General features: G+C 34.9%; 1 protein-coding gene across 4 annotated transcripts; it reads right to left on the reverse strand.

The window, feature by feature from the left end:
* On the reverse strand, nt 1-27,927 carry HIKESHI (heat shock protein nuclear import factor hikeshi). 4 transcript variants are annotated; one of them, XM_082659840.1, is made up of 5 exons: nt 27,685-27,921; nt 25,286-25,523; nt 7,002-7,153; nt 1,193-1,251; nt 1-257 (listed from the first exon to the last, which is right to left on the reverse strand). In XM_082659840.1, exons 1-5 carry the CDS (start codon nt 27,712-27,714, stop codon nt 203-205), a joined length of 534 nt encoding a protein of 177 aa, XP_082515966.1. In that variant the 5' UTR covers nt 27,715-27,921; the 3' UTR covers nt 1-202. The 4 variants fall into 4 exon arrangements, with proteins under 4 accessions (XP_082515966.1, XP_082515968.1, XP_082515967.1 ...); XM_082659841.1 differs by having other exon boundaries at nt 2-257; nt 1,193-1,311; nt 27,829-27,927; XM_082659839.1 differs by having other exon boundaries at nt 2-257; nt 1,193-1,311.
* Nucleotides 27,928-27,992: the final 65 nt, after the last annotated feature.

The raw sequence follows: 27,992 nt of genomic DNA on the forward strand, positions 1-27,992 counted from the left end.
GGGAAAAAAGTCATTAATGATGAACATATTCTCATATTTCAATGTTTTTAATTTTTTATAAAGATTTTAATTAAACTTCATAGTCACTAAGCAGTTTTTAAACTTAGGTTTCATGATCCTTTTGACTTCATGCTTTCAAATAGAATGATTATCTTCAAAACATGACAAATTTCAGAATCCATTAAAAATTATTTTATTCAAATTATGTTTTCCAAAAGAGAGGGTTCTGTGCTAGTCGTCTTTGAAAGTTTTCATACCTACAAAAGAAAAACATATTTATAAGAAATTTAATTAGAATCTTTCATAATGTGACAAATGACTCATCAAAAAGCAAATAACTTTACATGTCATTTCTAAAATGCTAAGATTAAAAACTTAGAAAGTTAAAAGTTAATCTGGGAGTTTAATTATTAATTTATAAAAGACAGCAAGCATAGTGATTTAACTGGCTGTATCAGAAAGCACAAATCATAATAAATTTTATTAATTTTTTTATCTTTTGCAAATCTGAGAGCTAGAAGGGACCTAAGAAAAAATGAAATCTAACTCCTTCTCCCTCATTTCATAGATGAGAATAATTTGCTCAAGGTCACATAGCTACATTATTACAAAGCTCAAACCTAATACATTCTAGTACAATCCATGCTATACCATGCTACCACTTCTCAGCAAACTCTCCTTATGTATCTCCCCAACACTGGGATATTCAAAGTGAAAAGAAATATCTATAAAACAGAAACATAGAAAAGCTGAAGAAATAGATTCATGTACAGGGTGCAGTATAAACCACTCCGATGTTTCATACATGTTTATTTTAGATCAAGACTTTCTACTTATGAAAAAAAAAGTTCATTGATATTTCAAGCCTCATATACAGTACTTACAATTCAAAATATAAAAAAATGTACAGACCTTAACTGTGGTCCCTAAAACATAAGCAATTTTATTTTCCTGTCTTTATAAAGCCAAAATGGCTACTATATAACAAAATATTATTTGGGGTAAAAATTATTCCTAATGTGAACTCTAAAATACATACTTTTTAATTGCATGCAAATGTTAATGTATTCTGATGTCCACAATAAAAGAATATGTTTAAATGTCAAAGAAGAAATACATTCACAAGTAAAAAACACACATTTTTTGTAGGTTACTAGAAGCCTTAATATGAGAGCTACAAAATGCCTCATACCATTTCAGAACCACATTTGCCGGAATGAACATTTCAGATGGACTTGGTGTCATCTGGGCCTGAGAGACAGCAAATGATGAAGCAAAATTGTAGAAGTTGTCTAACATCTTTTGTGTGAACTAAAAGTTAATAATAAATAGATTAATGGATTATACTAAATACTCCATTTAGACCTTAATATTTTTAATTAAAAATGTTGTCATATTAACTTGGTTTAAGGACTGTGAGTTCTGAGACAATCTAATGCTGAACATTAAGGCAAGTCATAAAATGACATTATGCCACAAAATCGTAACAATCCGCCTTTAGTACTTTCTTTATATCTCAAAGAATTTCTATGATTATCAAATATTTTAAAGTTTATAACATATTCATTTTGGGGAAAAAAAAGAAAAAATGTTTTTTCATTCAAAATATCTCCTTTTATCTCCACCTTTGGAGATGCCCCTCTCCTCAAATACCACCCTCATCAAATCAACCTATTTTCTCATATAAAATAGTAACCATATCCAAGAAGTCTTTTTCTTACCAGAAAGATAAAAACTTAAGTATAAAAAAGGAACAACTGGTTACTCACCATCAATTACAAAGAAGAGAAAGGTAACACTATTTCATTTCTATTTCCTGGTCTGTTCATTCTCACTGCCCCTCAAATGGGCAAATCCACTAACATCCTCCAAGACTCCTTTGTCGAAGCAAGAAGTAAACTGATTCACATTTCTTGAGAATCAAATGGGTTTAAGCACTAAACCCCAAAATTAATGAACTACTAACGATAATACTACCTTTTATTCACTCAAAAATAATCTTCCCAACATCACTTTCTCCAAAACATAAAACTAGCCATGAAGGTTCTTGCTGTCTCTTTTCTACATGGAAGAAACATCTTATTAGGGTTTTTGTTTATTTAATAATATCGAGGTAGTTTAGTCCAAGAGACTCTACTGTCAAGGTACTTGAACCAATATCAGAGTTGAACCAATAAGATCACTAACTAAAAGATCAGTACCAGGAGAAAAAAAATCAACAGCAACCCTCCATACAAGCAAGAAAAATTTTTAAATGTAACTTTAAGAAGATCCAATTCATGACAGAAACAAAGTCTGTAAGATACCTAGGGGAAATGCTAAGACAAGCTAATAGTAAGACTTTTGTGGAAAATATTTTAAGACTGTCTTGAGAGATAAGAAAGAAAACAAATGAAAGGACTTATATACCATGTTGAGTGGAAAGATACAATATGTTCATGGATGGGAATACTTAATGTGATAAAGGCACATTAAACCTATAAATCCAATGTAATTTTCAACTAAATTCCAACAAGATTTTTCATGGCACTTGACAAGCTGATACTAAAATTATTATGAAAAATACCTAAGCCTATTTTGATGACTAGGAGGAGGGACTTGGCCTTCCAGATATTAAGATTTTTCCTGGCAAAGGGACAGGCAAATAAACTAACTGGAATAAAGGAGAGAGCCCAGGAACAAACCTAAGCATATGTGACACATGATATATGACAAAGATGCTATTATTCAGAATAAAAAAAAATGTGGACTAACTATTCATTTAATGGGACTAGAACTAGTTTTCCATAGGGGGGAAAATGAGTTTAGATCCCTTCCCATACCACACACAAACACAATTCAAAAAGTAAAACATTAAAAGCCTTAAGAACTATAAGAGAACATAACATCTTTACATATCAGCATAGGGAAGAATTTCTCAAATACAAAAAACCCACAAATCATAAAGGAAACAACTGATAAAATTTGTCTACAGAAAAATATGTCTGTATGCAAAAGACACCATAAACAATACTAAAAGACAAGGTAGGAGAAAAAATTTACAACATATACAACAAAGGATTATTATCCATAACACATAAAGGCCTTTTCCCAAAAAGCTAAAATTAAAAAGTGCCAAAAATAATACAACAGAAAATTGGGGAAAATTATATAAACAGTCAATTCCTATAAAAGAAAAAACAAATGCAGGCCAAAAATCTGAAAAGATGCTCAACTTCACCAACAGTCCAAAAAAAACCCCCAAAACAATAGTAATATTCTAATTTCACCTATCAAGTTTGGCAAAAATTTAAGGTCTTATAAATATTACTAAGAACGTATAAAAACATCTACCATTGGAAATGGAAAAACAAACTGCGGCTCATTCGTACATATGACATATGACAATTAAAACAAACTAAATCGATTCCATGTATCAACACAGATAAATCTTTAAAAATAATGCTGAGTGAACAACAGTAAGTTGTAGAAGTTTGTGCAGTATGATACAAACATTTATATCCATTTTAAAAACATACGAAAGGGTAAATAACAAGAAGTAAAAATAGAAGAACCAGAAAAAAAGGGATTCAACACAGAAGAGAAATAAAAGGAATTTCTGGAGTAACGGTGAAAGAAAACAATACCTTAACAACAGCTATGCAACAGACCAAGAGAATAATCAGTCCACAGTGGAACAAAAAAGAGAGTTCCAAGAGAAATGTTTCCAAGACAAATTTTAAATTGCTATATTTAAATATATTGAATGGGAATTTACAATTGGCAGAGTTTGGGCATAAATTATTAGAAATGGAAATACAGAAATCCATGCAAAGGAAAAAAATGAGAAATTTATTAACCAGGATAAATGAAAAGTTATACAGAACAAGAAATATAATCATAGCACTACACATGGCTCAGTTTTGAAAAACATTTACCAGGTCATAATACTGAAAACTTTGAATACTAACTTAATGAAAATCTATATTGGAAAGGTGGGGAGAAAAGATATCTGTGTATTTTGGAGAACAGCGGATTAAGAGAGCTAAATCATGTTATGTATCGGTAAGTCAATGGAAAATACCTATAATAAATAAATTAATAAAGAAAGATTAATCAAGTTTCTTCTGACACATGGAAATAAATACAAGAAGGAGGGAAAAAAAATGAGGGGGAGGTTGAAAGTGACTGCTGCTGAGAGGCAGAATAAAGCAGAATATAAAAGGTATAATAGAGGACAGCTGTTTTACATGTAAAACTATTTGATTTTCTAAACCATGTACTACTGATAAAAACTAAAGTGAAGTAAGAATAACTAAGAGCATAAATTAGAAACACGTTTAAAAACACATATACAAATAGTACTATACATGTTTTGTGAACAAATATGAAAAATTTTTTAAGTAGTAAAATACAGATAGGAAAGATATATAAAGTTAGAAGAGTAGCTACCTGGAGAGGAAAGGGAAGACGAGAAGCAGAGAGCAGTGGGCTGTATCTGTAACACTTTATATAATTTTTTAATTAGTAGCAAATATAGCAAAATGTAACAGTTAAATCTAGGTGGAAGTCTTCAAATATACCCCACTATAAAGAGAGCTCTGTAAGGATGGGTATTATTTTGTCTACCTATTTTTATCTGTTTGTTCTTAAAAAATGCCTCGCACACAATAGGTATACAATAAATATTTGTGGAATGCACTTTTCTATATATTAAAATATTTCATAATAAAACATTTAATAAAATACATATGCTTCATTAAAAAGCTCAAATAACTTATAATTATAGAGTAAAAAGTCTTCTTGCCCCTCTCCAGGGATAACATCACTTTGTCATGTATTTTCCAGACATTTTTCAAATACAATCTATATGGGACACTATAAGTATTGTTTTACAACTTGCTTTTTTCAGTATAGTTTATTTTTTTTAATTACTGACAAAATTTTTAACACCCAGATTCTGCCATTCTTTAATTTGGCCCATTCTCAAGAGATCATATGACAAGTCGGCGCTTAAATTCATGGCCACAATCCTCAAAAATGTGCTTCCTAGCAAGCCCAGAAGGTTTCTCTAGTCCATTCACCCTCCTCCTCTCCTAGAGGACTTGTTTAATAATCCTTTTGGTTTAGATTTCCAATACTTCTTTTCCCCTCAATCTTAGCTGATGACCTTGCTTCCTATTTCACTGAGCAAAGAGAAGGAATCGAGAGAGAACTTGCACAACTTCTCATCAGCACATTTACCAACCTCCTGTGTCTGTCTGTGCCCATATATCCATTACTATAAACACTGTCCATTATCCTATCGAAAACCTCCCAATACGGTCTTATTTCCTACTCAAGGACACCACTTTCACAAGCCTCCCCGCTCGCCTGCATCATCAATTTTTCTCTCACTAATGCTTCATTCCTGTCAAACATGATATAATATCACCGATTAAAAACAGAAAGAAAAAAAAATTCCTTGTCCCCATAGCCCCCTCAAGCAACCAGACCATTCACCTGCTGTCCTTTATGACAACACTCGTCAAGAGTCATCTATATTCACTGTTTCCATTTCCTCCTCTCCAATTCACTCAACCTCGCTGCAAACACCCTTTCCACCTCTATGAACTCTTGTCAAAATCTTTAATAACTTTTACCTTGCTGAATCCAATGGTTAATTCTTAGCCTTCATCTTACTTGACCCATCAGCAGTGAATACTACTGATCACTTCTTCCTTCTTAAAATCCAGTCTTCGCTTGGCTTCCAAAACAGCACTTTTGGGGTCTCCTCCTACTTCAGGCTGCTCCTTTCATTTCTCCTTATCCCTTAAGCGTCTCAACTTTGAAATGGCCCCAAGCTCTGTCACTGGCCAATTTTTCTATTTACAGTTACTTCTCAGTGATCACATCCCCTTCCCAACTTTAAATACCACCTCTACACTGATGACTCCCAAATTTTTACTTCTCTTGAACTCTAAGCTTGTCTTCTCCAGCTGGGTATCTAACAGGCATCCCAAACATAGTGCAATCAAAATTCAACTCCTGATTCCACTCCCAGCCCATACTTGTTCTTTTCACAATATTCCTGTGTTCTTGTTCCTGGATCCAACACCCTTGGAGCCATAGTTGATGTCTCTATCTCAGACCTCACATGTGATCCACACCATGAAACACCATTGGCCCCATCTTCAAATTATCTCCAGAAATCAACTACTTTTCATCACCTCCATTTCTACTTCCCCATACTTCCTGGTTCAAGTCATTAAAATCTCTCACCTAGATTTTCACAAGAGCCTCCTAACTGATCTTCCTCCTTCCCTCTCTGCCTCACTACAGTTTCTCTCCAAAGATGCAAAAGTGATCCTTTAAAAATGTAAGTTAGATCATATTACTCTCCTGCTCAAAACTCTCTTATGTTTTCTCTTCCAAACAGAATATAAACCAAAGTCTTTACAAAAGCCAATGAGGTCGCATATGATTTATCCTGCAGCCACCTCCCCCATAATCTCCAACCTCATCTCCCATCTCTCACCCTCGTTCACTCTACCCCAGACACAAAGTTTCACTTTATTCTTCAAACATAACAGGGCCTTTGTAATAGCTATAACTCTGCCTAGATCATTCTCCCCTTCAGGCCTCTGCCAGACAGGTTAAAAGTCAACCCTTATGGAATTGTGTCACTTTAAGCTCCACGAGGACAAGGATCTTGCTCATCAGGTTTACAACTGTATACTCACAGCCTAGCATACTAACTGTGGGAGGAAAAGAAGAAAAGTTAATGTTTAAACCCATTTTAAAAAATCACTTTGAGCTATTTTATCACTATAAAAACTTAAGTCTCACCAAAGCATTTATAAATTTTAAAATACCTATAGAGAGGAAGACAAACTGAAAATATTCATGGAAGCCAATAACTTGTATCATATGTGTTTACCTTCATTTTTACATGAATTCTATCTACCACCAAGCTAATTTCTAGAGTACAGAATGTGATTTTTAAATTATTTTAGAAAATAATGAAATGTACATTCCATTACCTGAGTAAATGAGTCAACTGAAGACACAGCAGCATTACCTACAGGAGTCTGCTGAGCCAGACTGTCCAATAATTCCACTGAAATTCCAATCTGAGCAACAGATGGAGTTCGGACAATATTCATGGCTCCAAAAGGGTGCTGGCTTCCTTCTCCTGAAAAAAATTAACATGTGCCACATATTTTAAATTTAACTTGTATACACACAAATTCCTTTATAAATATGTGGGGCTTCCCTGGTGGCGCAGTGGTTGAGAGTCCGCCTGCCGATGCAGGGGACACGGATTCGTGCTCCGGTCCGGGAAGATCCCACATGGCGCAGAGCAGCTGCGCCCGTGAGCCATGGCCGCTGAGCCTGTGCGTCCGGAGCCTGTGCTCCGCAACGGGAGAGGCCACAACAGTGAGAGGCCCGTGTACCGCAAAAAATAAATTAAAAAATAATAATAATAATAATAAAATATAAATATGTGAAGAGCCTCTGATCTATATGCACTAAAAAGTTCTGTTACATGAAAGTTTGTCTCTTCTCAGATAAATGTAAAAGGATGCCTAGCTTTTACCGTATTAACAAATAATTAAGAAAACCAAAATTTTCCTCACCAGAAAAATAGCTGTTACTTTTCTAAAACTTACAAAATTATTGCAGCTAGAAATGGAAATTAAGAGAATAAGAGAAAAATAAATGAGCATTAACTAGATAACAGATTCTCAATGCTAACTCTGAGGGAAGGATATTTAAAAAAATTTTTAGAATTAGTTTTAATATTTTCTGATTATTCCACTAAAGAGATTTCATTGCCATTAATACTGATAACGACATGGCATATTTTACTAAATGTCATAAATCACCCCACTCAACACCTGATGATCTGTTATCAAATAAGCAATAAAGGAATTTGCAGCTTATTCGGAAAATAGTAATTTTCGCCTTTACAATATATTTATTTACAAGTAAAATATATAATACATCATAAATATATAAAATATATCAAATGTGTATTTGATATATCTGAGCCTCTAAGTGTCAGCTAACTTATACATGAAAAAATAGACCAGTTTTATTAATCCACATAAGACATAATCAGAATAGTCTAAGAAAAAAAAAATCATACAATGAATAGATTTTTGATTTATCTGCTTTTTATATGACTATGTCTAAACAAATACTACAGAACTCTAGGACAACACACATCCCTAATAACTAGAACACTTACTGCAAGTATCAAGACTCATTAAATTTTCAAGCATATGAATACAAACATAACTGTATTTTTCTGTGCTTTAAAAATACACACACTTCACTAAACATGACTGGTTTAAGATATTTTTGGTATTTTGAAATTATTTGTTTTACTTAATTTCCACATATTTGTGAATTTTCCAGGTTTACTTCTGTTACTTCTAATTTCTATCAATGTGGTCGGAGAAGATACTTTGCATGATTTCAATCTTTTAAAATATACTAAGACTTGTTTTGTGGCCTAACATACAGCTATTCAAGGAAATGTTCCATAGGCACTTGAGAAGAATGTATATTCTGCTTTTGTTGCATAGAATGTTCTACATAAGTCTATTAGGTCTAGTTGGTTTATAGTGTTTTTCAAGTCTTCTGTTTCCTTGATGATCCTCTGTCTAGTTGTTCTGTCCATACTGAAAGTAAGGTATTGAAGTTTCCAACTATTACTGTTGAACTGATTATTTCTCCTTTCAACTCTACTTCTGCTTCATGAGGCTCTATTAGGTACACAAAAGTTTGTAATTGTATCTTTTTGATAGACTGACCCTTTGGTTTCGGTTTGCATAATTTTTTTCATCCTTTACTTTCAACCAATTTATATCTTTGAATCAATAGCTGTACCATGTTTTTTAATCCATTCTGAAAATCTCTACCTTTTAATTGAAGGGCTGAATTTCATGTTAAATAGATACTTGCCAGTGTACCATTTTAATTCCCTTATCATTTCCTTTATTATATATATATTTTTTTATTATAATCTTTAAATGGTTGCACTGGTGATTACAATTAACATCTTAAAATAGAACAACTCTAGTTTGGATTAATACCAATTTAATTTCAATAGTATACAAAAACTTTTGCTCCTATGTAACTGCTTCTCTCCCTTATATTGTTGTCACTAATTACATCTTTATACCTAGTATGCCCATAAGCAGACTTAAGAGTTTTTGTTTTATGCCATTGTCTTTTATATCAGATAGGAAAAAAAGCAAAGTTACAAAGTATGTATTAAGGCTTTCATAATTACCTGTATAGTCACCTTTAGCTGTGTTCTTTTTTACTTAACATGAATTCGAATTACTATCCCAGGTCCTCTCATTTCAGCCTGAAGGACTCCCTTTAGCATTTCCAATAGGGTAAGTCCTCTAGCCACTATTCCAATTTCTGTTTATCTGGGAATGTCTTCATTTCTCCATTTCTGATGGCTAGATAATTCTTGATTGACCTTTTTTCTTTCAGTACTTTAAATATGTCATCCCACTGCCTCTGGTCTAAATGTTTCTGATGAGAAATCAGCCATAATCTAGTAAGGACCCTTGTATGTGATGAGCTGCTTCTCCTGCCACTTTCAAGATGCTCTGTCTTTGGCAGTTTATCATGTCTTGGAGTGAAGTTTATCCTACTTGAGTTTGAGCTACTTAAGTGTGTAGATTAATGTTTTTCATCAAATTTAGAGTTTTAGGGCAATTATTTCTTCAAATATTCTTTCTACCCCTTCTCTCCTCTTCTTCTGGGACTCCCATTATGCATATGTTGGCATGCCTGATGGTGTCTCACAGGTCTCTAAGGCTCTGTTCATTTTTCATTCTTTTTCCTTTCTGCTCTTCAAATTAGGTATTTTACCTATCTTCAAATTCACTGATTCTTTTTTGCACCTACTCAAATCTGCTTCTGAAACCCTCTAGTCAAATTTTCATTTCAGTTACTGTACTTTTCCACTCCATAACTTATTTCCTTAAAAATTTTTTTCTATTGGTATCTTCTATTTGATGATACATCATTCTCCTGATTTCCTTTAGCTCTTCAAGAATATTTGAGACAGCTTCCTTAAAGTCTTTGACTATTAAGTCCAATGTCTATACTTCTTAGGAACAGTTTCTATTCATTTATTCTGTGAAAGGGCCTTGTTTCTTGCATGCTTCATAGCATTTTGTTGAAAACTGGATATTGAATAATGTGGCAACTCCAGCAATCAGATATTTCACCTCTCCTTAGGGTTTATTGATACTGTTTATTGTGGCTGTTTCCTTGTTTAATGATTTTTCTGAACTAATACTATAAAGTCTGTATTTTTTGTCATTTGTGACCACTGAAGTCTCTGTTCTATTAGGTTAGTGGTTAGCTAGTGAATGGAAAGAGATTTCCTTAGAAGCCTGGAACCAAAAAATTCTCCCAGTGTTTGCAGGTAGGCTTTATGTGTTGAGACATGCCTTCAATGCTCACGCCTTTGGGCTTCCCTTGTTGTACAGTGGTTAAGAATCCGCCTGCCAGTGCAGGGGACACGGGTTCGAGCCCTGGTCCGGGAAGATCCCGCATGCCACGGAGCAACTAAGCCCGTGTGCCACAACTACTGAAGCCCACATGCCACAACTACTGAAGGCTGCACGCCTAGAGCCTGTGCTCTGCAACAAGAGAAGCCACTGCAATGAGAAGCCCGCACACCACTACAAGGAGTAGCCCCCGCTCACCACAACTAGAGAAAGCCCCTGCACAGCAACAAAGACCCAATGCAGTCATAAATAAATAAATAAATAAAATTTATTTTAAAAAATACTCATGCCTTCAAGGTCAGCCAGCAGGAAGAGCTTAGAACCTTCTTAGGTCTTTCCCAAGCATGTGCACAGCCCTGGACACCCATGTGGTCTTTTAGATTCCCAGGAATCCCCAGGAGAATTTCAAAACCCTTGTTCCCCAAAGTATCTTATTCCCAGCCTTTCCTTCCAAGCTTTTTGGTTAGTCTGTTATTTGCCCCAACTGTTGTCACTGCCTCAGGCAGCAGTGACTAATACATTTACCTGTAAACATTTTTGACAAACATATGCAGAAAGTCATTTTAGCAGTGGAAGAGTTCCAAGTTAAAAGAGATAAAGGTGAGCCTTTTAAATCAGTCTTCCAGGGAACCACAGAACAAAACAAGTTAATTACAATTAATTGTGAATAAGGTCCATTCTGCTCCCTCTGGTATCAGTACCAGTACCAAGAACATGGTCTGTTATTTTCAAGGCTACCACTGAGCTGAGGAACAAGAGTTGGGAGCAGGGTAGATTAACTACCACAAAGCTCACCGTTCTTACAGAGATTCAGTGTTTTTTCTTGATTAAATGTCCCTCTGGTTGCGACAAGCCTTTGGTTAGTTTCCAGAGTCCTGAAAAAGTTGATTCTGAGAGTTTTTGCCAGTTTTTGCTGTTGTTGCTTTTATGGAGGGATGAACTTCTGGAGTTCCTTACTCCATCCTTTTAATTGTTTTAAACCTAGAATTATGCTAAGTCCAGAAAATGTACTGCTATTTGCCTGTATAACAGGCTCCAATGATCTCAATCAAGGAAAGTAGTTCAATACAACCTACTACTGCCTTAGTTGTAACTACCCAGAGAGTGATCGGCCCAAGCAGAAAGCCCTGTCATCTCTAACCTCCATCCTTTATCACACACAAGCTCTTGGCAAATAAGTGAAGCCCTAAGGAAAACTCTCTAAGATCTGTTGTAAAAACTGGGGCTAAGGAAATATTCTCTTTCATTTTAAAGCTCTCTGGGACTAAGACAACTTAAGATGGGAAAAACAAAAAAACCCTCAGTCTTCAGTAATCTTTAATCTATATTTTCAAAGAAATCCACTGTGCAGTTAAACCATTCCTTTAGTCAATCTTATTCTCAAAACGGGCTTGACAGAGTAATTGGTACCCTCCAAGTACATAGGTTCTTGTTTGCAAACCATATAATATTGGAAAGAAACATTGGAACATAATGTACAAACTTACAGTGAGTGTTTAATTTTGGATATGAATTCTTGACAGCCAAAGTAAAAAGATAAACATGATCAGTTACACTGAGTCTTATAACCAAAAAATTAAAAAACAAAAACAGCAGGGAAAGTAAAACATCTGACCTGGTCTTTAAAAAAAAACATACATTACAAAAAGTTCTCAGTAACATTCCAATAGTAAAAGCAGCAGCAAATCTTTTAAGGTTGTTTCTCAAAGTATCCCTCTTCACTAGCCTAACACAACTCAGAGGAGAAAATCCTATAGGAAACTAGTGCTTTACTGTCAGTATACAAGGAAAAGCAGTCATCATCATTTACTATCTGGGTGTGACTCTTTTTAAAACTATATACACTTCATTTCACAAAAAAATGTTCAAAAGAATGAAGAGATATTAAAAAACTTTATTAGAATTTTCGTACGTACTAAAGTACAGCAAACTCAAACATCCATTCCAGATTTCCCACATTTGCCTGGTTTTTAAGTTATAAATAGCCAAAATGGGCCACGTTCTCTGAATACAACTGTTCCTCAAATGTCACTAATAAATGTGGATCTCTAATAGATTCGAGCTTATCATCACTTCTGGTCTTTCTTCTGGCAGTTGCATTGTCAAAGTGCAATACTTGAAACCTTGAAATTTTGAAAATTTTAATGGCTCATAATTTATTGAAGAAAGAATGGCTACCCTCTTTGATCTGTAATTTGCAAAACATTGTCATTTTCAGACTTATAAACATTATTTAGAATAATCAATCCAATTAGTTTCATTCATTTCTACATTATCTTCTCATCACCTTTCTATACACACCCACTTTCAGCAATGTCCACTTACAAACTGTATCCAGTCAAATTTGGAGACCAAACGTAAGAGATGAAAGAATACCAGCACACATCCTTTTACCACATGTCCAAGATTTTGTCACAAAATACTACGTGATTAATTCCTCCTTGCTGAATGACTAAATGGATAAGAATACCATATTTTCTTTTGGCCCTTAGAAATATACTGTTCAATCATCCATTTTTTTATTTGAGAAAATTCACCTAAGAGACCATCATCTGAAGATTCAATCTTGAGATTTTGCTTATATGATCAACTTCACCACCATCATGAGTCTAGAATGCTGCTATCTGCCTCATTGTATTCATTTTCTTTAATAAATTTATTTATTTATTTTTGGCTGTGTTGGGTCTACGTTGCTGCGCACGGGCTTTCTCTAGTTGCGGCAAGTGGGTACTACTCTTCGTTGTGGTGTGCAGGTTTCTCACTGCAGTGGCTTCTCTTGTTGCAGAGCATGGGCTCTAGGCACGCAGGCTTCAGTACTTGTGGCACACGGGCTCAGTAGTTGTGGCTCGCGGGCTCTAGAGCACAGGCTCAGTAGTTGTGGCTCACGGGCTTAGTTGCTCCGCAGCATGTGGGATCTTCCCAGACCAGGGCTCCAACCCGTGTCCCCTGAATTGGCAGGCAGATTCTTAACCACTGTGCCACCAGGGAAGTCCCTGTATTCATTTTCTGATTCACACAAAATTGTGAAACTTGTTCCCCTGTCAATTTTCTTCTCTTTGTCATCATGAACAAAATATGAAAAATTATTAATTCCTAATTCTGTCCAATAAAAGCAAAAAGCAGACAATGAAGATGGTGTCTCCAGTCTCCTTTTATACTTCTTGAAACATGACATAATCCTTTGGACAATGCAATATGAAAACCATAGGATAAGGCAATAGCAAACTAAGGTGCACATGCTAAATCTGGCCCATAACCTGTTTTTGTATGACCTAGGATAGGTCATACAATAGTTTTCACATTTTTAAGGTTGTTTAGAGAAGAATATGTCACAGAGGCCATATGTAGTACACAAAGCCTAGAATATTTACTATCTTAAGCTTTACAAAAATGTTTGCCAACCTCTGCTTCAAGTAATTCCATCATTTTTCCTTTTTCTTATTGTTTCAGCCTTTCTTTTCTTCCATAGTTGAGAATTAATGAGAAATGATGAAATAATTCCTTGGATGAAACAGCAAAATGTTTCAAGATATAGACAAAATAAGATCACTAATATCCTCAAATGCACATTAAATTTATAAAATGGTCCAGTGGACCCATATGGTAACTGCAAGATAGAATGAGTTTAAAAAATATATAAGTAAATGTTTTCTCTGGAAGACCTCTACAGAAGAATAAAACTCATGAAATATCAATCTTTCTAAGAGTTATAAGTGCCCCCAAAAAGAAACCAAAAAACTAAAAGTGAGTCCACTGGTTAAGATACTTTTGGTGTGCATAGCAGCTGGGATGAAGACTAAAGAAAACTGTTATGCCAAAAATAAGCAATTCACTATGAAGTGGCATTTGAACATGACATATGCTAAAAAGCTACAGAAAAACAACTTAATTATGCCTGCTGAAAATCCTCTTAGTATTGAATATAAATATTTAGAAATCATGTATGTGTGTGTGTGTGTATATATATATATATATGTATATATATATATATCCTTAAAACCTCTGCTTTATTTCTATTGATAGCCTGACAAGCCTGAAATTACATTTTTTACTCATGCATATTCTAAGAGCTATGTGACTTCCAAAGGTCTATCAATAATAAGTACTTTAAACCAGACAAAAATAACTTACCAGACATTGTAATATGTCTAGAATTTGTTTGTCTGAAATGTATTTAAACTATCAATATTTACCAAGTATCTAAAGTCCATCACTGTGCTCTATACACGCTAAAGAACACAAGGTAAAAGATACACAAACAGTCCCTACTCTCAAGGAGCTTACACTCTAATAAGTCAGTAACAATTACTTAACCTTTCTGAATAGATTTCATTATCCGGGTGATTTTTAAGATTCCCTCCTAGAGCTGTCTTTCTATGATTTTATAAAAACGTAATAACCATTCCTTGAGCACCAACTACGTGCCAGGCACTATTATGCATTTTGCATTATCTCTAATGCTCCGCAAAACACATGCACTGTAGGTATTATTATCCCCGTTTTACCTGGATTCTCTTCTAAGGCTTAAAGAACTTGGTCAAGACTACCCAGCTAGTCATGAGTATCACTGGGATTCAAACGGGTCTAGCAAACTCCAAGGTTGATGCTCATTCCCGTCCATTATCCTACCTGTTTACAACAAATTCTGTAGTATGAACTCTTAACTGCTTTTTATTCATTACTTACTTCACAATAAGCCATTCAAGAAAGGAAATCAAGAAACATCAGGAAGTAAAAGGTTCCCATTCTGGCTCTAGTTCCACCGCATGCAAACAGACTAATAGTAGCATCTTGAGGTGTTGTTTTGTCCTTTCTAATCCCCTTGACAAGCTCAACCCAATCTTAAAATGAAAACTAGAATAAGTTTAAAAGTTTCTTCTTGGCAACTGAGCTAGATAAAATGAGAGACTGTATATGTCATGTGTAGAAGCCAAAGCAATGACATTAAAATATGGCAGCAAACCCAAAAAGAAAAGAGCAGAACTATAAAGAAGAAAGTTAAGTGATGATTTATGACAAACTCTAATTTTAACATTTCTTAAAAATTCCTTTTTGGTGCTAAGCCTTCTTTTCATAGATATTTTTAATGTCACTGCCATGAAAGACAAAGAAAGGCTGAGCAATGTGTCAGATTAAAGACTAAAGAAGTGTGACAATTAAATGCAATGTACAATACTGACTGGACCCTAGATGGAGGGAGCAGGAAACTGCTATAAAAGGCATTATTGGGAAAACTGGCAAAACTTTAATGTAGAATGTATATCAGACAAGGTATTGTATTAATGTTAAATTTGTTGAATTTGATCATTATACTGTGATTATAAAAGAATATCCTTGTTCTAGGAAATGTATGCTGATTTATTTAGGAGTAAGGGGGTATGATATCTACAACTTACTCTCAAAAGTTTCAGGAAAAAAAAATATCCAGAGAATGATAAAGAGTAACGAAATTAATGAATATGGGAGAATATAAAAAATTCTTTACACTATTCTCGTAATTTTTCTCTAATTTTAAAATTATTTCAAAATAAAGTTGCTCTAATTCCCTAATGCAAAAATTTTTTTAAGTATCAAAAGTGATACTTTTAGAATTTCATTCCAAACTAACACTACCTCACAGTAGGGCCCTGGCCAAAAAAATAAAAAACAAAAAAAAGGTAAAACCCCAATATAAGGTGCATAGTTCAGGTGCCTAAAACACAAAGTATCAGCCTTTTCTCATAACAAGAGTATTCTACAAAGCTCTACCGCATTCATTACTCTATTTTATTCATATAAATATATAATCCCTCTTTATAGCACAGGTAATTTAATCAACTATTTCTTATTCTTCTATTAAGTACAATCACATACTAAAGTGCTAAAGACACACAAAAAAGTATTTAAGTTCCACATAAGTGTTTTCATTATATCTGACCTAATGTCCTACTCCCCCACCTGCTATTCCAATCTTGGCCTCTTCCGTTGCCCATTCTCCACATAATTCTCCACTGTAGATGTCACTGGAATTCTCCCTGACTGAGGCACTGAGCCATTTCCTCATTGTATCTTGAAACACTTTAAAATAGTTAACCTACAGAGAAAAGGAAGGTTTTAAGTTGAACTTAAGTATGTGTATGAAAGAATATGTGGATGTGGCTTAAACAAACTCTTCAAATAGGATATGAACTCTACAAATAATTACCTTTGACAGACATATGCATATAAACATGTATAAATATGAATAATATAAATTCTTTCAGTTACATATTTTTGGTAAAAGAAACTGCTTCCACCTTCCGAGTTCAGAATTAAAAATTTAAACCTTAATTTAAAAGATAGTGTGCTCATGTTAACATTACCTGGCATCTCATTATTCATATATAACAGGTTTTAACAGATGCTTAAGTTGTTATAAGTGAACACCAGCATTCAGCTGACCTACTATATGAATGCTGAGTTTTTTTGTGCATCTTACAGTTTAATAATGCTACTAAGGCTAGATATCAACTTCAGAACTCAGGTAAGAAATTTTAAGAAAAACTTTCCAAAATTACTGTGAAAAAAATTCAAAAAGTACTGTGAGACCTGATAATACTTAATATCATAGAACTAGAAAGAAATACTAAAATTATGTGGAAAATGAGTTTCTAATTCTAATTACAGATACCTTTTGTGTTAATGAGATGGACATACATCAAAAATGGACATACATCAAAAAAGCAGCCTATCTCCCAAAAGACTTCATTAAGAAAATGAAAGATGCAGTCCACTGAGAAAATTCCCAGTACAAACCATGAAATGTTTCTCTGGATGAGATTAAGACAAAGCAAAGGTGAGCAAATAATCCTTTTGCCTCTGCTATTCAACTCTGAAGGATGTGAAAATTCTGAACTTTGGGGAAAAAATGTAGAGTATTTATAAGAGATCTTTTGGCTTCCTATTACACATATCTGATTCTCCCACATGCTACTAAGAGATGCAATGTTTAACTTCAGTATGAAGATGATGAGAATGGAGATAAATATTTTTAATTCAAAATAAATTACCAAAATGTGATTTTTGCCCTAAAGTTTTCATTTATATTCAGAATTTCACTAAGTGGGCTGACATAGCAAGGAAAAGTGGAGATGACACGCAATAAAAATGACCAAATCCAGGTTCATAGTTGTCAAATACAGATGTTTATTTTGTTAATATTAATTCATGGTACAGTGTAAAAAGTTAACGATTCATATAATAATCCATAGAGGAACCACTAAAAAAAATGCAAAGGTAAAAGTAAAAACCCAATAGAAGAAATATGGATTTTAAAAATACTCGATCCAAAAGAAGGTGGAAAAAAAAAAACCCAAGATAAAAACTTAAACCTAACCATATCAGTAACATTGAATATTAATGGTCTAACCACCTAATTTAAAAGGCAGAGACAGAGGTCAAAAAAAAAGGCAGCACCTAACTATATACTGTTTACAAGAGATACATAGATTTATCTCAAAGTAAAAATACAGGAAAAATACAGCATGTCACTGGAGAGAAAGAACACTGGAGAAGCTACATAAATTTTAGACAAAGTAGACTTCAAGACAGAAGCATTACCATAATAAATGGTATTTCATATTGATGAAAGGGGCAATTCATTTTCAATCTTAGACACTCATAAAACAGAGGAAGAGAGAACAACTGTTATGTTTCTTTTCGGTATTTCATATTGATGAAAGGGGCAATTCATTTCCAATCATAGACACTCATAAAACAGAGGAAGAGAGAACAACTGTTATGTTTCTTTTCTTTTTCTTGCCTCACTGCACCCTTACTACTTCTATTCAACATGATGCTCAAAGGGCTGGGCAATGCAATAAGGCAATAAAAAGAAATAAAAGACATAAAATTTGGCAAAAAATTGGAAAGAAAGTCTTTCAAATCTATGAAAGTCTTTTTCATAGATGTTACGATCATCTATATAGAAAATTCTAGGATGCAACTAGAACTATTAATAAGGGAGTTTAGCAAGATATTCAATGTGTTACCCCTTCCTTCATCCTCCAGGATACAAAGTCAATATACAAAAATCAATTGTATGACAACACCAAATGCTAGCAAAATATTTAATTTCTCTGACATCCAGTCTCTTGAAAACCAGAAGCTAATAATAAAGATTAAATATATAATACACATGAAAGCCTAGTACAATGCATTGCATGAGCAGATATTCAATGTTACCCTTTCCTTCATCCTTCAAACATTATAAAATCTTCCTAATTGGCTGCTCTGGCTCTAATCTCAACAAGATTCTCCAACCCATCCTAGACAATGATTTTACTAAAACATCATTTTTTTAAAGTATCATTCTCTTGCTCAAACACTTGCCTACCAGAAAAAAAAGTAAACCCCCCATAGCATAACCAGCACACAACAGCTCCACTTTACCTTTAAACCTTACCCCTCGCCCCACACGTCCCAAATAGAAGTCTATCAAGCTACCTTTAAAAGTCTCCTCCTCACTGTCACTTGAAGGTGCAGTGTATACTACTACTTTCATGACTGATGATTTCCAAATGCAATTCCCATCCTCCCACTTCCATCCCATCCAAACCTATTCATACTTCAGGTGCATGCTCCAGTCTAATCTTCTATAGAGCCACTTTCAATTAGCTCAGTAACCTGCTTCCTTTGAATACTGTCTTGGAGTGATCTTAATATTCATCCACAGATACGGAGACCCTAAATGAAAGCAGTCATCAATTTGAAATGTATGTGCTAAGAATGAAGTTGATATACAACAAAGTCTTTACATAAGCAAGTATTTTTTTCTTCTGTAACTTGTTTAATGGAAATGTCTAGAGTAATTTCTAGTATATTTCCCAAGCATTCACAATGTAAACAGACAACTTAAAAATCATGATATAGCAAAAGACATATAATTACCCACTTTTTAAAATACAAGTTCCATACAAACAAATTTTAATTTTGTTAATATTCCCTTTTATGTGCTAATTTGAGTTTGCATACAATTTCTGTAAAGCAAAAAATCTCTTTATATAATACTCCCAGTATTTCATGATTTTTACTAAGTTTTTGATTAAATGTCTCTTCCGCACTAAACACCAAGCACAGCATCTAAAGATAAAAATTGCAAGAGACTCATTTAAACTTCCCCAAGTCTCTAACCACCAAACTGTATCTAAGCTTGTGCCTTTTATTTATTTACTTTTTTTTAGGATTTCTAGATCCCATGGAGGGAGGAAGGAAGAAGGGAAGTTTCTTCTTGTTTCTTAACATCAAACCCTCCCTTCTATATTTTCAAGTTTAGTCCCATCCTAATTCTCAACCATCACCCCAGATTGTTCCATCATCAGCCGAAAAGTATATTCATTGTATAACTCCTTTTCAGAACCCAAGAGCCACAAAGAATCTCCTCTCAAACAAAATAAAACTCACAGTAACTTGTTTTAAGATGTCCTACCAACTGCAATTCTCTCAAGAGAGCAATTCTCTCTCTCTGACCAAAACCTTTCTGTGCAAAATTAAGAAATCTGTTCATCAACCAGCAGAGAACCAAACACTGCCAAAGTTTAACATGAAATTTGCTTCACTTCAACTAACCGTCTACCCTCCCTACTCCCATAAAATTCTTCTAGATTTCTTACTTAATAAATTCTCAGTTCAATCACAACTGCCTAAAGTTACTTCAGCAAGTCTCTCTTCCACCCTGATATGCTAGTTAGCTAGGTTTGCTCAATGTAATAAAACTTATAAAGGGCATCTCAAAGGTTCAGAAATATAAATCCATTACAAGTCCACCTATTCTTATATGTCAATAATACAAAATTCCCTAATATGAATAAAAAGTCTAATCTTCTCTGTATAAATTAAGAATTCTAATACTTTAAACATCCGAAAAGCGCATTTTCCAAACACACTAGGAAAGAACCACCCAAAACATTTTAACAACATTTTATCATTTGTTTAATGTTGATAATCAATAAGTCTCTAAATATTTTAAGCTGTTTTTCCTCTAATAAAGCATTGTGCTTTACTCATTAAAAATAGTGCCTTGAAATTTCATTTTGTTTTCATAGATAAAAGCTATCAAAAACCATGTTATAATGGAAATGATGAGAAATAATTTATTTTTTAAAAGGCAGGAGAATAAAAGAATTACTTTTATCATAATGGAAATAAATCCATTTTCCCATAATGGATTAAGTATTACTCTGGGACTGGATTTTGGACTGTTTTAGCTAACTCCACAGAAAATATGTCACTGAGTAATTATTATTGTTAAAGTTTTGGTTAGAGCAACTGTATTAACTCATTTTTGATTGCTGAATTTTCTCCAGATTGGATGAGATAACACAATAAGGAAATGTCTGGGTTTTTATGATCTCAGAATGTTATGCCCACTGCCCCCAACGTTTTGGGTGTCACAGAGAAAAGGGAAAAGACAGCCGAAGGCAGTGCAAAAATGACAGAAGAAAGCACTTTTCACTATTTCCACGGAATATAGTGATGATCATAAATGAAAAAGAGATGTTGCACCCCTTTCCCTACTCAAAATGTTGGCAAAGCTAGAGCAAAGAGAAGAGAAGGTAAGGTAAGGTAAGGACAATTAAACTGACAATTTAATTAGTATGTCTCCAAAAACAACCAGTGGGTCCTGGTATACTAGATGGTGGCCAATATTAACCTTAATCAATGCCTATGAGTCTGGGTACAAAATAAGCCTGCACTGTCCCACTATGCAAAGGTTAATAGTTGGCTGGCTACTAGCCTACTGCTGTACAAACAAAACCCACCACTTTATGTTTAAGGCATCGCTATCATGTTCCAAAGGTTCCTCACACCCAAACCAAAAATCTCTCTCTCGTCCCAAGTTAGTTGCTCCTCTGCCTATATCGCTTATGACTATTAATATCTACCAGTATCCATTTAATTTTCTAGCATGCTTTCCAACTAGTAATTTGATTAAAAAACTGTATAACAGTATCTATTTCCATTTCTCTTTCATTTTTAAATCAATATATATTCATATAAACATCTATACATTACTTTCTCTTTTCAACAAATGGTGTTGGAACAGTTTGATATCCACTTGCGGAAAAAAAAAATTCGAAGTTCAATCCATACCTCGCACTAAATACGAAAATTCATTCAAATTGGATCCCAGATACAAATGTAAAATCTAAAACTAAAACCATCTAGGAGAACACTTTTGTAACCTTGGGTTAGGCAAAGATTTCTTAGACACAACACTAAAAGCACAATCCAGAGAAGAACAAACTGAAAAACTGAACTTCACTGAAATTAAAAACATGCTCTAAGTAAATCAACTATACTTCAATAAAATAATTTTTAAAAAGATGCAAGGGAACAAATCAATAAACAAGATGTCTGCAGAAAAACAAAACAAAAAAACACACAAAAACATATGCTCTATAAAAGACACCATAAAGAGAAAAGACAATCCAAAAACTAGAAAAACATGTCAAATCACATATCTTATAAATAACTTGTATCAAGAATACATAGAGGGCTTCCCTGGTGGCGCAGTGGTTGAGAGTCCACCTGCCGATGCAGGGGACACGGGTTCGTGCCCCGGTCCGGGAAGATCCCACATGCTATGGAGTGGCTGGGCCCGTGAGCCATGGCCGCTGAGCCTGCGCGTGCGGAGCCTGTGCTCCGCAACGGGAGAGGCCACAACAGTGAGAGGCCCGCGTATCGCAAAAAAAAAAATATTGATTGTAAGGTTGTCCACTTATCATTGTAAAGTCAATTTTTTTATATATTTGAAGTTATGTTTTATATACACACAAATTCATGACATTCACTTTTTCCGAGAAATATTTAAGTCTTCCTAGTGAATTATTTCATTCCTAGGGAATGAACCTCTTAATCCTTGATAATGCTTTTGCCTTAGTCCCATTTTTCTAAAACACACCTATGACAGCTTTTTGGGAGGTTCCTTGTGTTAGACATGTTACTGATAAACATCACTATAATTATTAGTTTGCTGCCTTAAAAAAAAAATCCCATCCTGGAGTCTCCATGCTTTCTCTGGTAAGTTTAGTAGGTTTAGATTTATTTTGATAACTGATATATGTGAAATTATTTCTACCATCTCATTTTGTTTTTCACATACCATGTATTTTTCTGTCGTTTTCTTTCTTTTTTTTTTTAAGTTTTCCTTAAAATTTTAACAGGATTACTTGAAAGTAGAATCAATTTTATTACTCTTTCTAAACCACAGGACCTCAGAAAGCTTACTCAGATCACTACCCCTCCTGTCATATGCACTGTTTTCCAGTACAGTATTTAATTCTTGTGCATTTATTTATTGTATTGTTTTATGTAATCAAGTTGTCCTGATTTGTCTATATGTTTACCAATTTCTTTGCTAACTTTGAGTCTGGCATACCCTTCTACATTCAGGGATTCAGTTCCTTCCTATTAAAGTACAACTACCTTCAGTAGTTCTTTCAGTAATGGTCTATTAGTAGTAAACTCTACATCTCCACATGAAAACACATTTATTTCTCCTTCACTTTACAATGATAGCTTTGAGGGTTATTTTATTTTTCCTTGGCACTTTGAAGATACTCATCTATTGACTTTTGACCTCTATTCATGCTGTTGATAAATATGCTAAACTGACTCATTGCTGTTCAGTTATTAATGACTTGTTTTCTCTCTCTGGTGTCTTTATTACTTTCTCTATATATTTAACTTCACTAAAGTGTATTGAGTTGTCCACATTTTTTTTCTACTTATTTTTTCTATTTAGGCACAGCTACAGAAAAGAGAAAAAGTGATTTGATAATGACTATTTTCTTAATTCTCCCAAAGACTATTCAGAACTAATACCATGCTATATGTACAAGTATTAATTCATTACATACGGTGGATGCCCTAGGACAATGATTCTCAAACTTCAGAAGGCAACAAAAACACCTAGGGAACCTATTTAAATACTTGGATTCCATCCAAGTTTTCTGATTCAGTAGGTCTGGGGTCCTACCACAAATTTGCATTTCTAACAAGTTTCCAGTTAATGCTGATGCTGCTGGTCAGGGATTCATGCTTTAAGAACCACTGCCTTAGGGATTAGGGATAATTCTCTCAGTGAACCCCCACTGAGAAGGACTGTAAGAATCTGTCCTGGTTCTTAAATCTAGAGATTAGTATTTACCATCAATCTCAACAATTTTTAGCTTTAAATATTATTCTTTCCCATTTCTTCTTGTAGAATTCCAACTACATAAATAACAGCAGCTAACAGTTCATCATCTGGCCAGAACTGCTCCAGTTCATTCTTCACAGTCCTCAGGATAAAAATTAAATTTGATCATATCATTCCCTTACTTGAAATTGTTCACTGCCTCCTCTACACATACAGGGACAGTTCTTTATGGGGAGGGACACATGGATGGGCTTCAGAGTACATGCAAACTTTTTAGTATTTACATTATGTTTATATTATATTACACATACTTTTTATGACACTATCAAATAGGTCTGTGATCTAAGCATGTTAAAAATTGCTAGCCTATTAAATTCAAATGAGTCAGTGGGATACATAAGCTTTTCAGCTTTTCATGATCCGTGCCTGCCTATCCTATACACCATAACTTGTGCCGTTCTGAGCATACCACGATTTCAAACTTTCATCATTATACCCATATTACCTCTACCTAGAAAAGAATGCCCAATAGGCCTCTCACAGGCCTGACAGACTCCTACTTATCTTCTCAAAAGGTCCAATATCATCTCCTCCCAGAAATTTTCCCCAACCTACTTAAGAGTTAATTGTCCCTTACCTATTCTCTCTCAGCACTTTGTACAAACATCCGCAATTACTTTTCACCCTTCTAAATATTGGTCCATAGAACTATCTTCCTTTGTAAGAATATGAGTGATCTCAGGCAAGAACTTAATCATTATAGTAGATATCAAAATGTTTGTTAAATATATAAACATGTTACCTAAATATAACTTTGCCTTGGACGTTACAGACTATTTCCAGGAGAACACATATTTATAATCTAAGACTTTTCATGTCTGTTTTTATCTAGACTTTCAAAGGAACCAGATATTCAATGGGAGTAAATGCTACCTAGTATCATTCTCAATTTCTAAACAAAATACTTTCAAGCATCAAAGCAAGGATTGTCCCTGTAAGATCTAACACCTGCAATGTCAATACAACCAACAGAAGAACACTGAAGGGGTAATCAAATCTAAGAGCTCAAAAGATCTTCGTAGAAAAAAAGGACTCTCATTGTATTTCCTATACAAGTCTCCTTGGTTTATCTGTTTATTTAAACACTGATGTGCATATTACAAATTATGAGAAGATTCCTCTCATTTTTATTAAAACACCCACTAATTCAGAAAAATCCCTTTACAAAGGTATATAGCATACAAAGAAAACCACAGTGAGTGGTTCTCTCCAGAGGCAGAGGATGGATGGGAGTGTAAGTGTAAGGTCTCTTCACTTACCATTTTTCAAATGTGTCAGTACCATCTGATTTTTTTTTTTCCGGCCGTGCCATGCTCACAGCATGCAGGATCTTAGTTCCCTGACCAGGGATGGAACCTGTGCCCTCTGCAGTGGAAGCATGGAGTCTTAACTACTGGACTGCCAGGGAAGTCCCCGATTTTTTTTTTTTTTTTTTAAATAATGTTACATATTACTTCAGCAATCAGAAAAATATAATAAAAAGTAAAAAAAGCCACATTCTGTGTTATGCTATTTAAGAAAAAAGTTTAATTATGAAACTGTTTTAATATATTATTCTTACCAGATTTAAGACCTGAAATTTTGAAGATGGCACTTGGTTTCCCATTTGTGACAAATCCTAGGAGTTGCCATACTGGCATTCCATTTGAATCAGGATAGGAAAAGTAGACAGATCCTCCCATTCCCTCAGGAAATGGGACTGTTCCCAGCATAAAAACCACAACATGGTTGATATTTTCATAATCAGGCAAGTCAAAAACAAACTTATCCTCTGCCACTTGCTGTGCAGCTGTTTGCACCTAGAATATAAGAAACTCGCCTTAGTGAAATAGTTTGATAAGTTTCTATAGCCCTTTTAGTATTGCTGTAAGCTCTGTTACCAAATATAGTCAATTATAGTCATTATATCAAGTATAACATTGGATCAATCTGATAATCTATGGAATTACCAAATACACCAAAAAGAGTGCTTATTTTAATAGAAAAATCTAAAAATATACATTTAGCCTTAAAATGACTTAATGAATGTAATCTTTCAAAAACATAACTAAATTATTTCAGAAGTGCCCTGAAAGGATTTTACTTACATAAATAAATCACTACAGCTTCAGAATGTTATAAAAATGAAAGGTTGTTCAAAACACCATGCACCAAAGCTTTATCTTCTAGTTTGAAGGTAAAGAACCTCGGGTAATTAAAATGGGTAAGCAATTCAGAAGTTATTACAGTCAATCCTCATTATTTGCAGATTCATTATTTGTCATTTTGCCTACTCACTGAAAAATATTTGTAACCCCCAAATTATTAAACCCTCCAGTTTAAATACAGAGAATAAAACAAAGGAAGAAAGAACATAAATATAAACCAAAATGCCTATTAGTATTAAATTCAATTTTACCAGTTTTTGGCATGCATAATCTTAAAAGGCACATAAAATCATGGTATCTACAAGTCTTGAAATAACCATCAGGTAAAATAAATATTTCTTAAATGTCAACTCTGTCAAAGGCACCAGACATTCTGTTAATCTGTATTATGACACTCTAATCCTCGACCTTAGGAAAAAGGGTACATCTTTTACTGAGTCCATAACTTTAGATTTGGTGAATTTTTCTAGTCAAAGAATAATGTAGTTAAACGTTGAGGCATCACTAGGTCTATTTGCCCTTCATTTTGATTAACATGTTCAAATACTCCAGAATTAAAAAGTCAAACACCGTCAAAGAAAATCTTGTCATGAAGGAACCCCTACTGTATATCCATTATGTAGGTTAGGTGTTAGGTAAATAGACACAGGCACTGCTATAACTAAATTCCTTCCAAATTAGTAGACAACACGGATTCCATAGGGCCTTTCTATTCTTTAGAAAAACACACACATTTTAAACGTTATTCGTTAACGAAATTCGTCCCACACTCAATCCCAGGCTGGTCCTTTCATTCTTCCTATCCGGAGCAGAAGCAATACAAAGTTATCCCACCAATATTATCAATCACCACCATCACCAAAAGGGGCCTCCCAGTCATTCAAGGGACAGACAATAAATCTTCTGAGGATAGCCATCTCCAATTTATCTCTGTGGTTCCTTAGAACTGTGTACACACTACATTATCAAAAATTGATGAAAAAATTCAACAAAGGGGCTGCAACATTTAATAAAGCAGGGAGAAAAAAATAAAGAGAAAGAATTCTAGGTGAAAGGAATCAGGTCTGAAATGGATTTCTGAGTGGCTTCTACGGAGGCAAGCAAGATTCACCCTCCAGATTCTTCCGGAACAATCCCAGGTACTTAATTCATTTACCTAACAATTCGGAAGGTTACCTCTTTTTACCAATAAGGAAATTCACTGCTCACGCTCCTTCTGGGGTCATCACAGATATCGCTCACGCTTTAAGTTCCAGGCGTTTCTATCAGCCCATTTCCAATTACGTTAAGCATATTTTTATTAGGGCTCTTCCAAAAGGACCCAGCAGTTATACTTTGCCCGAGTACCTTCATCTTCGACAAACAGGACGCTACAGACTAGATTCAAACACATTTACCTCGAATTCACTTTATGAGCTCAGGCGAGTATTTATACTGCCAACTGAGCTTTAGTTCCTCAACTGCAAAATGAGAATGAGAACCACCATCTCACGAGTGACGGTTAAGTTTGCAGTGCCAAATAAGCGCTACATGGATGGCTGAGATGACTAGGAACAGACAAAAGGCGCGCATTGCCTAAGATAATGCACACTCGATAAATGGCAGCTAATGGTGTGACTGCTACTCTGAAAAGAGCTGTGGGGAAAGGAGAGCGAACATCCCAGCGTCCCACTGCCCACCCTCACACTCTCAGCAGTCAACTAGACGTTGAGGGGGCTTCCCCGCATCCCGCGCACCGACGCACCCTCCCCTTCCCGGGGCCTCGCCCTCGGCGTCCTGCCCCCTCCCTGAGACCACCCGGCCCCATCCTCACCAGCCTCCCCGCCACCAAGCAGCCAAACATGGCGGCGGCGGCTCCGCTCAGCCGGCAAGGACCCGAAGCCGGGGACTAGAAATCCTGGGTCTACTGCCCTAGTCGAGCCCAAGAACCTTCCAGAACGTGGCGGAGGGTGCCTACCCCTCCGCTACATAGCGAATAGGCCAGCGGCAGGAACGCTTTCTGCACCCGCGACCTCTAACCTCGCCTTCCTAACCAGAACTCCTCTCAGGCGACGAGTACTTCCGGGGCTCACACCGCACCGCCCTTACTAAACGGGAAAGGCGGGCCAGATCCCGATAAAA

Source organism: Grampus griseus (assembly GCF_964374135.1).
Source record: "Grampus griseus genome assembly, chromosome: 8".
NCBI lineage: Eukaryota > Metazoa > Chordata > Mammalia > Artiodactyla > Delphinidae > Grampus > Grampus griseus.

Coding starts and splice junctions, on each gene's coding strand:
- HIKESHI (XM_082659839.1), bottom strand. CDS start 27,714: ATGTTTGGCTGCTTGGTGGCGGGGAGGCTG. Junction 7,154..25,285: donor AATTTCAGGTCTTAAATCTG/GTAAGAATAATA, acceptor AATTTTTTTCAG/GAGAAGGAAGCCAGCACCCT. Junction 258..1,192: donor GCAAATGTGGTTCTGAAATG/GTATGAGGCATT, acceptor TTTCTTTTGTAG/GTATGAAAACTTTCAAAGAC.